The 11,864-nt window shown below is 39.0% G+C and overlaps 1 protein-coding gene across 1 annotated transcript; it reads left to right on the forward strand.

Moving 5' to 3' along the window:
- The first annotated feature begins 8,908 nt into the window (after positions 1-8,908).
- Positions 8,909-9,853, forward strand: LOC105552856 (olfactory receptor 9I1). The gene has a single exon (XM_011998634.1). The coding sequence runs from the start codon at positions 8,909-8,911 to the stop codon at positions 9,851-9,853; it is 945 nt and encodes a 314-aa protein (XP_011854024.1).
- The last annotated feature ends 2,011 nt before the right edge of the window (positions 9,854-11,864 follow it).

The raw sequence follows: 11,864 nt of genomic DNA on the forward strand, positions 1-11,864 counted from the left end.
CCGCCTCGGCCTTCCAAAGTGCTGGGATTACAGGCGTGAGCCACCACGCCCGGCGCTTTATAGTAAACTTTTATATCAGGCAGGTTAATTGCTCTTTCCCTACTATTCTTTTTTTTTTTTTTTTTTTTTTTTTTTAGTTTTTCTTGGCTGTTTTCACCTGTTTACTCCTACTATTCTACTATAAATATTGAAATATTTTTTCTAATAATATATTGTTTTTCTAACAAATCCTCACACAGAGATTATGAAAGTGACACCCTTTTCATAATATCTAGTGATACTCATTTTGACAGTTTGGTGTACACTCTTCTAGAAATTCCAGTGCTTATATAAACATGTAAAACCATGAATACTTCAAAACTGTTTTTCAATTTAAATGGTAGAAAGCCAAAAAAATTGACTTAAAAATTTAAAAATGAAATTTGTCGATGTAACCAAAAACACTTTATCTGGATGGCTCCAGACAAGACTTGCTTCAGAAATTCAAATATCCTCAGGTTACAGTCTTGGAGTTTGGGGCTTTCCAAAAGTCCGAACATCGTCAGACCTCAGTCTTCCTTTCTCCCTCTCTTAACTTCTCTCTGGGCTATTTTCACTCATTCAGTGGCATCAGAAGCCCCAGATATAAATACTCAGAAGTTTATCAGGAAAAAAAGAGCATCTTTAAGTATCCCAGTTAACAGATCAGTACACCCACCTACAGCTGCTATGAGTATTGGCTGCTAACAGCTCACAGCTCTCCTTCTCTGGAGAACTGCCATTAGCTAAGGGATCCACTTTTCCCAGAATGCCTGGGAAGTCACACCACTTAGAGGCAGCCCACAGTCAATGGATGCTTGGTGTGGGCTGCAAAAAGCCAAATCCCTTGTCTGGAGGCAGAGCTAGGCCCGTGGCATAATTCACATTCCAGAGTTCTGTAAGAATCAGGCCACAGCTAGACTCCAGCTGAAACTACAGCCTACCTCTTTGCTTAGCTATTTCCTGTTTCATTCGCTCCTTTACAGGTTTCTCCTTCAAGCGCTCCCTCAGCGAGGCACTTGTCCAAAATTCTGTCCCGGGTCTTTTTTTAAGGAAGCTAACCTAAGATGCATCTCTTCCCAAAAGTCCAAACAGAAGTTCTGGCGTGAGGCCGGGCACGGCGGCTCATGCCTGTAATCCCAGCACTTCCGGAGGCCGAGGCAGGCAGATCACTTGAAGTCAGGAATTTGAGACCAGCCTGGCCAACATGGTGAAAACCCATCTCTACTAAAAATACAAAAATAAGCCAGGCGTGGTGGTATATGCCTGTAGTCCCAGCTACTAGGGAGGCGGAGGTGAGAGAATCGCTTGAACCCGGAAGTTGCAGTGAGCCAAGATCACGCCATTGCACTCCAGCCTGGGCAACAGAGCAAGACTCTGGAGCAATGCTTAACAATAACAATAACACTACTAATGATAACAATAGTAATGATTATGTTATACATCAAAGCACTCTAGATGCCCCATTGTGTCAAAAGGAGGAGAGGTAATATCTACTGTACAGTCACCCCCTTCTACAAGTTCCCCAGGGAACGTTGAATGGAATATTGTTATTACTGGCATAGTCCTCCACCCTGTCCCAATTACCACTCTACCTTCTATACCATCCAGGAAGTATTAGAATACACTACATATACTCTTACCACACAGTTATTTCAATAGATATTTAATTACAGCAAATGATAATAATTACTGTCCAAAAATGCATTGGAAGGTAGAATTTCCTGTGCTAACTGCCAGGAGTTCTGATCTGTGGCTGCCACCCTTCTTTGTAATATATTCTTGTATCATCTGGCATCTGCAGTTACAAAAACCACCCTAGTTAGGCAGAATACTTGCTAATTTCCAAAGGGTTTTATCCCAGTCATGTTACTTAGAAGCAAACGGAGCACATGGCTTCTTTGAGATTTCTTCTGCTGGAAGAGCTCTGGTCCTGCAATAATGAGCCAATGAAAGCTTACAGGACACAGAGAGGTTCTACTGAATCAGGACCCAAGTTATTACTAGGAAGAAAGATGGGTTTTCCAGGAACCCACAGTCCAGCAGAGGAGATGAGACTATTCACTAAAGAATAATTATGAACAATGTTAGACCAGTAGAGTTCAGTGCCAAATTATGTGGTTCTAACAAAGAGATCGTGGGTTTCAGAGATGAGGGAAGAGACAAGAGCTACAGTGGTTACAGAAAATTGACCATGGAAACCCTGGAAATGGATCTTTAGGGAAGGTGAGCTGACAAACTCCTCAGTGGAGACATGAAGTATGTTTAGACCACCCCAGACTCATACCCTCCTGAGCCAATAATCACTCTTCCTTGAAATTCTGAGCAGACAATGCTACCAGGTTTCAGCTCCTGATATGGGACTTGACATCAGGACTAAGGATGAGTGCATTGTAAAGAGAACTTCACCAGAAGTCCTAAGATCTGAGTTCCAGTCCTGATATTACCACTGAGTAACTTTAGGAATGGGGAGCCAATGGCAAAGAAAAACCAAGTTCATTCCCAGTAGAGTCTGCAGTTGAGCTTTGAGACAAACAAGGCTTACGAGTTTTCATGAGCTCCCCTAAGATTTGTTTTTATTCTCTCAGAAGTGTGCAGAAGCTGAGATAATGAGCTTCTGCTGAAGTGTGGTCTCCCGGACCGGGCTGGCTTTTCTCTGGAGTCTCAGGGGCTATCCAAGGTGCTGATTCATAATTCAAGGAAAACCACTGAGATCACTGCATCCCTCCCATAAAACTATCCCCAAAGGCAATTTAAATATCCCGCTGGTTTGCTTAGTAAAAAGAAAACCTAAAGTCAGTCAGCTACATACGTCTATTTGAGCAATCTTAGCTGCTTTCTACAAAATGCTTAAACAAACTTAGATTAGCTTCACTGCAAGCCCAAGATGAATCCAACTGAATTATTCCACCAGGTAATTAAGACTTAATTATTACCTTGGCTCTGAAGTAAGGTCCACGCAAACTAGAGAAGGTGAAACTGGGCAGAGAATCTTGCCTTTGTCATCAGAACTTGTCATCTGATAGGACCATGATCAGACTGGGATATCAGCTCTTATGTGAAATATACAAGTAAGACTGGATCAGTTGTGTGTGTGTGTGTGTGTGTGTGTTTTGGTTGGGGGGGAATCTACAGCTTTAATCTCTTTGGGCTTTTTTGTCAGTAGGTAAATTTTAGAAAATATAAATAGTTTCATGTGGGAGGCATGGTACTAGACTACAGAGCTTAGACAAGAGATTTTCCTGTAAATGACTCTACTTTCTGTAATTATGCTGGAGTAGAATTAATCATATGTACTAGGACTCTGGCTTTGGAATAAGATAGACCTGGATTAGACTCTGGGCTTTTTTATTGACCAGTCATGTGACCTTGGACAAGTTACTTAACTATTCAGAGTCCTAGTCTCCTCAGGGGCAAAATAATACACTGTTCATAAGATCATTGTATGAATTATATGAACTAATGTGTGTACAATGCATAATATCATGATCAGCACAGAGAAGATGTTCAATAAATGGTTGCCAGGATTAGGAAAAGCAGCACAGCATGTTGGTTCAACACTCCAACTCTGGGGTCAGAGAACCAAGGTTAGAATCTAAACATCTTTTCTTTCTAGCTGTGAAACCTCAAGCAAAACATTTAATGTCTCTAAACCTTCGTTTCCTCATCTGTAAAATAAAGATAAATACTTATCTCTCATAATGTTATTGTCAAGTTGAAAGGAAATGAAAACTTTTAAGGGCTTAGCATCTACCTGACTTGGAGCAAGAACTCAATAAATGTTAACAACAATATTTCGAGACACCGATTTCAGTAAGGTAAGAAACGTTAACTTTGTTGAGCTCCTTCACTCTCCCCAAGGGACTCAAACTTTGGGGCAAAATGAAGAAGAGTTTGGAGAACGTCCCAAGTTAAAGTAAGTATAAGGGTTGGGGACCATCTCTTCTGTAAAGGGTTCCTCCTGAATTAGAGGAGTCTTTTTCCCTATCCCCTCCAGAGGTTGCGTATTCTTTTATGTCACATATTATAATTTAAATATATCACAAGTAATATTATCAACCTATAAATGTTCCTAGACTTTCTTAAAAGGGTCACTGGCCATAAACCATTGCTTTCCCTTTTGTAAACTGTCCTGGGTTCAGGGAATCGGTTGTTTCTCTCTACTCTGGGCCTCACCCAAGCTAATGGTACCCCAATCTCCTTCTTAAACAAGATCACACAAAACTGGGTGTCACCAGTCTGGTCCTAATATTTTTCCCTCTGGGAAATATTTTGAAAATTGCCTTTCTGGAAAATAAGCAAACTCTACCTTGTTAGATAAAAATCCATTCTAAGTTTTCAAGAATCGTTATTATGTTCTCATTTTATTATTGAAAACATTGAGGTTCTAATTTGTTGAGCAGTTTTCCAAGGGTATGTCAAGAGGGATATGGTCCAACTAAGTCTCTCTCAAGTTATAAAGAAAGAAAAAGAGAAAAAACATGGACCACGAAGAATCCAAAATCAGTCTTTATACTTGATGCCCATAAAAGTTGAGTATTTGCCTAATGGTTTTAGAGAGGCCCTGTGATTTTAAAGGTTTGGGGCTTGGGTCTGCAGAAAGGGTCTTTCTCATCCCCTAAGAAGAGAGCATGATAAGATGGAAAGAATACAGAATTTGGAGTTAGAATGTCCTAGGTTCAAATGTCTGTTCTGTTCCTTCCTAGGTGTATAACAAGTTGGACAACTTTCTTAACTTCTCTGAACTCCACTTTGTTCATCCATAAAATAGTCATAGCTATACCCAGCTTGGAGGGCTTCAGGAAGGACTAGAGCTAATGTATGAAACAGGCCTTGCATGCATGTGCCACAAACTCAGTGTGATAGCATCTGCACCCCAACAATCTGCCACCTAATCTCTGGTCAGGAGCCTCGAACAATTGTGTCTCTAATCAGAGAGACCCCCAGGAATTAGCCATGAGATACACATAAGATGGACTACAACAATTTCAGAATTCGATGCTGAGAAAGGTGTTGAAATTAACCAGGTTTTCTCATGATTTGAAGGTAAAAAAGCTCTGATTAACTGCAGGGACATTTCTTTGGTTCCATAGATTATAAAGATATAGGAAAATGCAGGGAGACAACAAAATAAATTTATAGCTAAAAGGATTTGCCATCAACTAACTCTTCTGCTTCTACTCTCACTTGGAAGTAATTTTAGAAAATTAATCTCCCAAAGATTTAAATTCCTCATTGGTAAAAATAAGATCATAATATCTGCTTACAGGACTCTTTTTGGAATTAAATAATATATGCAAAGCACTCACAGTCTCTAGTAGAATTGATAAGTAAAATATGTTATAAGCATACCAAGGAAGACCATAACAAAATCAGAAAAAAAAAAAAACTAAATTTGCCAAAATTACGTAAACAAATCACAAAAATACGGTGTATGCTAAAAAGTGGGATTTATGTCACAATATCATGTACACAAATTTTACAACACACCATAGCCACTATATTTTTAACATACACATATTTGTAAATAAATATGGAAAGAATAAACATGGAAGGATATGTATTTTGAATACACTAGAGTGCACCCCTAAGAGGAACAGGGGAAGGAGTAAGAATGAGGCAGGACTAGCAAAAATAATAAAATAAAATGAAATCAAAAAGAGCCTTGCCCTGACCAATGATGATGGTTTATCAGGAACTGAGGAATAAAGGCCATTCAATTTTCTACCTAAGACCCTATAATATTATGTTTAAGTAACTAGAAATCACTTGAATAGTGCCTGCATTTCCTTATATACTCAGTATTTAGTAGCTAAAGAGCCTAAATACCTAGACATATAAATCATGGATTGTGAGAAACAAAAGATCTAATGGTCATATAATCTAGCTCTGCCATATCATAGAACAGAAAGTGAAGTCCACGTTGAAGGGAAAATAAACGTTTGAAGGTTACTCAGCTAGTGAGTGCCTGTCGTAGAGGTGACAACCATAGAGCTTGAACCATACCATGAAGGCCTTCTAAAGAAGCTGACTTATCCCCAGACCCTGCTGCTGGAGCAAGGTGGATGGAATAGCCCTAGGACATGTTTGACGTGATCTGTCAATGTCTCTCTCCCACTAGGACCCTGATTAGAGCTGAAGTAAGCTCCAGACCCAAGAACAGCCACCATGAGCCCTTTCATGAAAGTGTGTGCTGTTTGTCTCTCTCTATCCATGTAGTGAATAAAGCAGTCACAGTGATTCTACAGATGGGGCCTCATTACAAGTTCAAAACCTCTTCCTGGCAGGTCCCAGTGGAATTAGAACTTAGGTGAAAGGGAAGTAAAAGAGGGATCCCATGGAAGCCAGAGGACCTGCCTGTTATCCCCATGTCTGCAGACAGCTAATTATTTGACTTTGGGACAAGTCATTAACCTCTCTGTCAGTTGTCTCAATGCCAAAATAATTACAATATCTATCATGTCCACTTTACAGGGGTGTGGAGACAATCACAGATATTTATGGATATAAAATGTATGAAAGAAGGTAGAAAGAGGTATTATGATTAGTTTTTACTACTATGGATTTTATCAAAAATAGCAATCCCCATGTTGCCACAGCAAAGAAAATTCCTTGTTGTGCTACATGGAAAAAGAGTTTCTTAACAATCTAATTTTTATATTCATGGCTTCATCAAACATAGTTCTAGATTCAAGGACTCTGAATTGGTAGATTCCAACCTGAGGAAATTGGTGGTGTGAGATGAGGGAGGCCAGGCAAATGGTTCAAGGGGAGCAGTGTAAGATAATGGAATCTGGAGACTTGGGTGTGGATCCTGGCTCCTCTACATGTGGGTCAACAGATGGTTTCATTTCTCTAATCTCAATTTCTCAAACACAAACAAGACTAATGTCACCTGTCCAGTAGGACTGTTGCCAGGTTTCCATAAAGTATTGTATATGGCAGGTCCTGGGAGAGTAGAGATGCCTTTGAAAAATAAGAGATGGGAACCTGGGCTTCCATGCAAAGACTCCCAAGGAAGTCTTTAGCCATTTTAATGAGTATACTGGATGGACTTGGAATATGGTATTATGCAGTATTACGAAGTGACTCAAATCTGTACCATATGGCAACAGGAAATCTTAGGAAATGCAAAATTTCCATGACTCAAATATAAAGCAAACTAAACATAATTATTTTAACCAATTTGGTAGATCAAAAGAAGGAGCATTCATTTGATTTGACGTTTGAAAGATTCTCCCAGAAGCAGAAGTTTAATGACATTTCCTTTTCTGTGTATCCAATCACAATATTTAGTCTTTTTGTATATGGCATGTATGTAGTCATAATAGAGAAACACAACTTATTGATAGTAGAATCAACCCATAGTCAAAATATAGAGAAGACTTAAATTAGCAAGCATTCCCATATGAATGGGATAAAAGACTGATTTTTTTGTTAATGAGGTGGAAGGGAGAAGAGAGGAAAGAACAAGGGAATAATTTCTTCAACTTACTAAGGGTCAAATTTACTCAATCAAAAAAAAGAATATATATGTATATATATAATTGAAAGAAAGATACAAATATATTACATAAAGATAGCAATATTAACAAAGTTCATGTGGAGTAAATGGACTATGTTTCAGAACAGAAAATCAATAGCTACCATCTAAAATTGATGGTAATAGCAACAACAAAATTAGCCAACGTTATTTAGCTCTATGTGCTGGGCACTGATCTACACCTGTTACAGGTATTAACTTATTTAATACTTAAAAGGCTACAAATTGAGTTCAGTGTATACTGCTCAGGTGATGGATATACCAAAATCTCACAAATCACCACTAAAGAACTCATTTATGAACCAAATATCACCTGTTCCCCAAAAATGTATGAAAATAAAAAATAAAAAGTTATATTCAAATTCAAAAAAGATAATAAATCTATTTTCTCTTCCTTAAAAAAATTAAAAGAGCCCTATGACATAGGCATATTTTTCTGTGTTACAAATAGGTGAATATGTTATTTTAAGAATGTATGAACTCCTCTACCCAACTTTGATTTAATGAAAAGTTGAGGCACAAAGGGGTTAGGTAACTTACCCAAGGTCAAAAAACGGTAGCAAGCACATGAGTTTGAACACATTATTTACAATCGTGGTGTATATATAACCAAAAACATTTTTAATGCAATATGTTGAACATGATGGCCTCTGAGATGGGGTGGTGATGATTAAAGTAGAAAGAAAGACTTTTTGTTATCAGTTAATACTATTTGACTAGGCAATTTTTTTACTGCCCACTGAATAATTATATAATAAGACAGAAAATATCAATGTGTACTATAAGGGAATGGTGGGCAGGAAGAGCAGATTCATCAGCTTCCAACTTGTGAAAGGCTTTCATGAGAAGAAGTGATTAAAATTGCTATGAGTATCTAGAAGGGGTAAAACTAAGGCCAGTGTATGAAAGGTACAGAAGGAGAAACCCTAGGTCCAAAAAGAGAATCAACAGGTGGAACTGTTCACAGATGGAGACTCATATGGCAACTGAGTGACCGTATCGTGGGTATATGGTAAGTGAGACTCCAGCCCCAGATGGGATTGGAATAGATGCTGTCTAGGTCTCTTCCAAAGCTGAGAATTGTGTGCCTCTTATCTTTACAGAAATTTCCAAATGTAAACTAGAATTAATTTGAATCAGAAATACCAGCTTCAGGCTCAGTTCCATAAAATGCAAGAGATGTCCAAAGAAAATCAGCCAGTTTCAGAATTTCTTAAAAACAAGCTTTACAAATAGGCCCAGAATTATAAGCCACACTTCCACCATAGAGGGAAATATTCTGTCCTTCACTTCTGAAATTCTTTTTATTTCATTCTCATCCTCAGACCAATAGTCCATATTGTCTCCATGGCCAAGAATAATCTCACCACAGTAACTGAATTCATTCTCATGGGCTTTATGGACCACCCCAAATTGAAAATTCCCCTCTTCCTGGTGTTTCTAAGTTTCTACCTGGTTACCCTTCTTGGGAATGTGGGGATGATTATTTTAATCCAAGTAGATGTCAAACTCCACACCCCAATGTACTTCTTCCTGAGCCACCTCTCCCTGCTGGATGCCTGTTACACCTCAGTCATCACCCCTCAGATCCTAGCCACATTGGCCACAGGCAAAACCGTCATTTCCTACGGCCACTGTGCTGCCCAGTTCTTTTTCTTCACCATCTGTGCAGGTACAGAGTGCTTCCTGCTGGCAGTGATGGCCTATGATCGCTATGTTGCCATTCGCAACCCACTGCTGTATATTGTGGCCATGAATCCCAGACTCTGCTGGAGCCTAGTAGTAGGAGCCTATGTCTGTGGGGTGTCAGGAGCCATGCTGCGTACCACGTGTACCTTCACCCTCTCCTTCTGTGATGACAATCAAATCAACTTCTTCTTCTGTGACCTACCCCCCCTACTGAAGCTTGCCTGCAATGACACAGCAAACATCGAGATTATCACCATCTTCTTTGGCAGTTTTGTGATTTTGGCCAATGCCTCAGTCATCCTGATTTCCTATCTGCTCATCATCAAGACCATTTTGAAAGTGAAGTCTTCAGGTGGTGGGGCCAAGACTTTTTCCACATGTGCCTCCCACATCACTGCTGTGGCCCTTTTCTTTGGGACCCTTATCTTCATGTATCTGCAAAGTGGCTCAGGCAAATCCCTGGAGGAAAATAAGGTCTTGTCTGTCTTCTACACAGTGGTGATCCCCATGCTGAACCCTCTGATCTACAGCTTAAGAAACAAAGATGTAAAAGATGCCTTCAGAAAGGTCACTGGGAGACTCCAGGTGTCCCTGACCATGTAGATCCGAGTGAGAGGAATTTTGTTTTAGTCCACTTTTTTCCCATATCAATATATCCTAATAGGCACCATTACTATATGCAACCTATACCTACAAACAGAGAAGATAGAAGATAGGTACCACCAGGCACACAGGGAAAACTACAACTGTGTTGAAATTAGTTTCCAGCAATTCCATGTTCTTTCTTCTTATCCCCTTCTGCTTTCAATCCATTCCTTAGTACTCAGCAGTCTCTTGCTATTCTCTAATGTCACAACTTATAGAATCTCAGGTGCCAGGAGTCTTGAGTTTATTTCATTTATAAAGAATTCCATATTCTTTATGTTATTTTATGAATATATGAACTCCTGTACCCAACTTTGATTTTATGAAAAGTTGATCCTCATTGCCTCTCCATATGGAAACATAGCTTATTGATACTGACTTAACTCTTTGTAGAAAATTATAGCTATATATTGTACTATTGGAGAACAAGGGTTTTTTGTGGTATGGATAACCTGTCAATTCATTATAAAGTAAATGAAAAGAACCTATGAACCCAGTGAAATTTCTAATCAGAAAAAAATAGAGTAGATCGGGAAAGGGTGCTTTCTTTGGGCTACTCTTCCTCTAATGTCTTCCTAAATGGTTTCTAATATCTGCAGAACTATAATATCTTCTTCTTAAGTGACAATTCTCTAGATTCTGAATCTCCAATTTCTTTACTTTTTTCTCCTCCTAAACACAGTGCCTGCCTCATGACAATTACTGCTCTCAGGCTTGTTCCCAGCGTCTGCGAAGTTAACAATGATAGACCTGTAGCAAGTAGTCACAATTGATACTACTTTCTCAGGTAAAAATAGCCTCTATGATTATAGAAGTAAGCAATTATTGTCCACATTGGATGGCGAACTCGTTGAAGACAGGGTCATAATGCTTCATTTAATACTCTCTTCTATATTGCTGCTTCTGGTACACTGAAAACTACTATACATTTATGAAAGACATTAAAGAAGAGACAAATAAATAGAAAGACATCCCACATTCGAGTGTAAACTAGTTCAACCACTGTGGAAGACAGTGTGGCAATTCCTCAAGGATCTAAAACTAGAAATACCATTTGATGGATAAATTCCTGGACACATACACCCTCCCAAGACTAAACCAGGAAGAAGTTGAATCTCTGAATAGACTAATAACAGGCTCTGAAATTGAGGCAATAATTAATAGCTTACCAACCAAAAAAAGTCCAGGACCAGATGGATTCACAGCTGAATTCTACCAAGGGTACAAGGAGGAGCTGGTACCATTCTTTCTGAAACTATTCCAATCGACAGAAAAAGAGGGAATCCTCCCTAACTCATTTTATGAGACCAGTATCATCCTGATACCAAAGCCTGGCAGAGACAGAACAAAAAAGGAGAATTTTACACCAATATCCCTGATGAACATCAATGCAAAAATCCTCAATAATATACTGACAAACCGAATCCAGCAGTACATCAAAAAGCTTATCCACCAAGATCAAGTGGGCTGCATTGCTGGGATGCAAGGCTGGTTCAACATACATGAATCAATAAATGTAATCCAGCATACGAACAGAACCAAAGATAAAAACCACATGATAATCTCAATAGATGCAGAAAAGGCCTTTGACAAAATTCAACAGCCCTTCATGCTAAAAACTCTCAATAAATTCGGTATTGATGGGATGTATCTCAAAATAATAAGAGCTATTTATGACAAAACCACAGCCAATATCATACTGAATGGGCAAAAACTGGAAGCATTTCCTTTGAAAACTGGCACAAGACAGGGATGCCCTCTCTCACCACTCCTCTTCAACATAGTGTTGGAAGTTCTGGCCAGGGCAATCAGGCAGGAGAAAGAAATAAAGGGTATTCAATTAGGAAAAGAGGAAGTCAAACTGTCCCTGTTTGCAGATGACATGATTGTATATCTAGAAAACCCCATCGTCTCAGCCCAAAATCTCCTTAAACTGATAAGCAACTTCAGCAAAGTCTCAGGATACAAA

Source organism: Mandrillus leucophaeus, unplaced genomic scaffold (genome assembly GCF_000951045.1).
Source record: "Mandrillus leucophaeus isolate KB7577 unplaced genomic scaffold, Mleu.le_1.0 Scaffold578, whole genome shotgun sequence".
In the NCBI taxonomy this organism is placed as follows: domain Eukaryota; kingdom Metazoa; phylum Chordata; class Mammalia; order Primates; family Cercopithecidae; genus Mandrillus; species Mandrillus leucophaeus.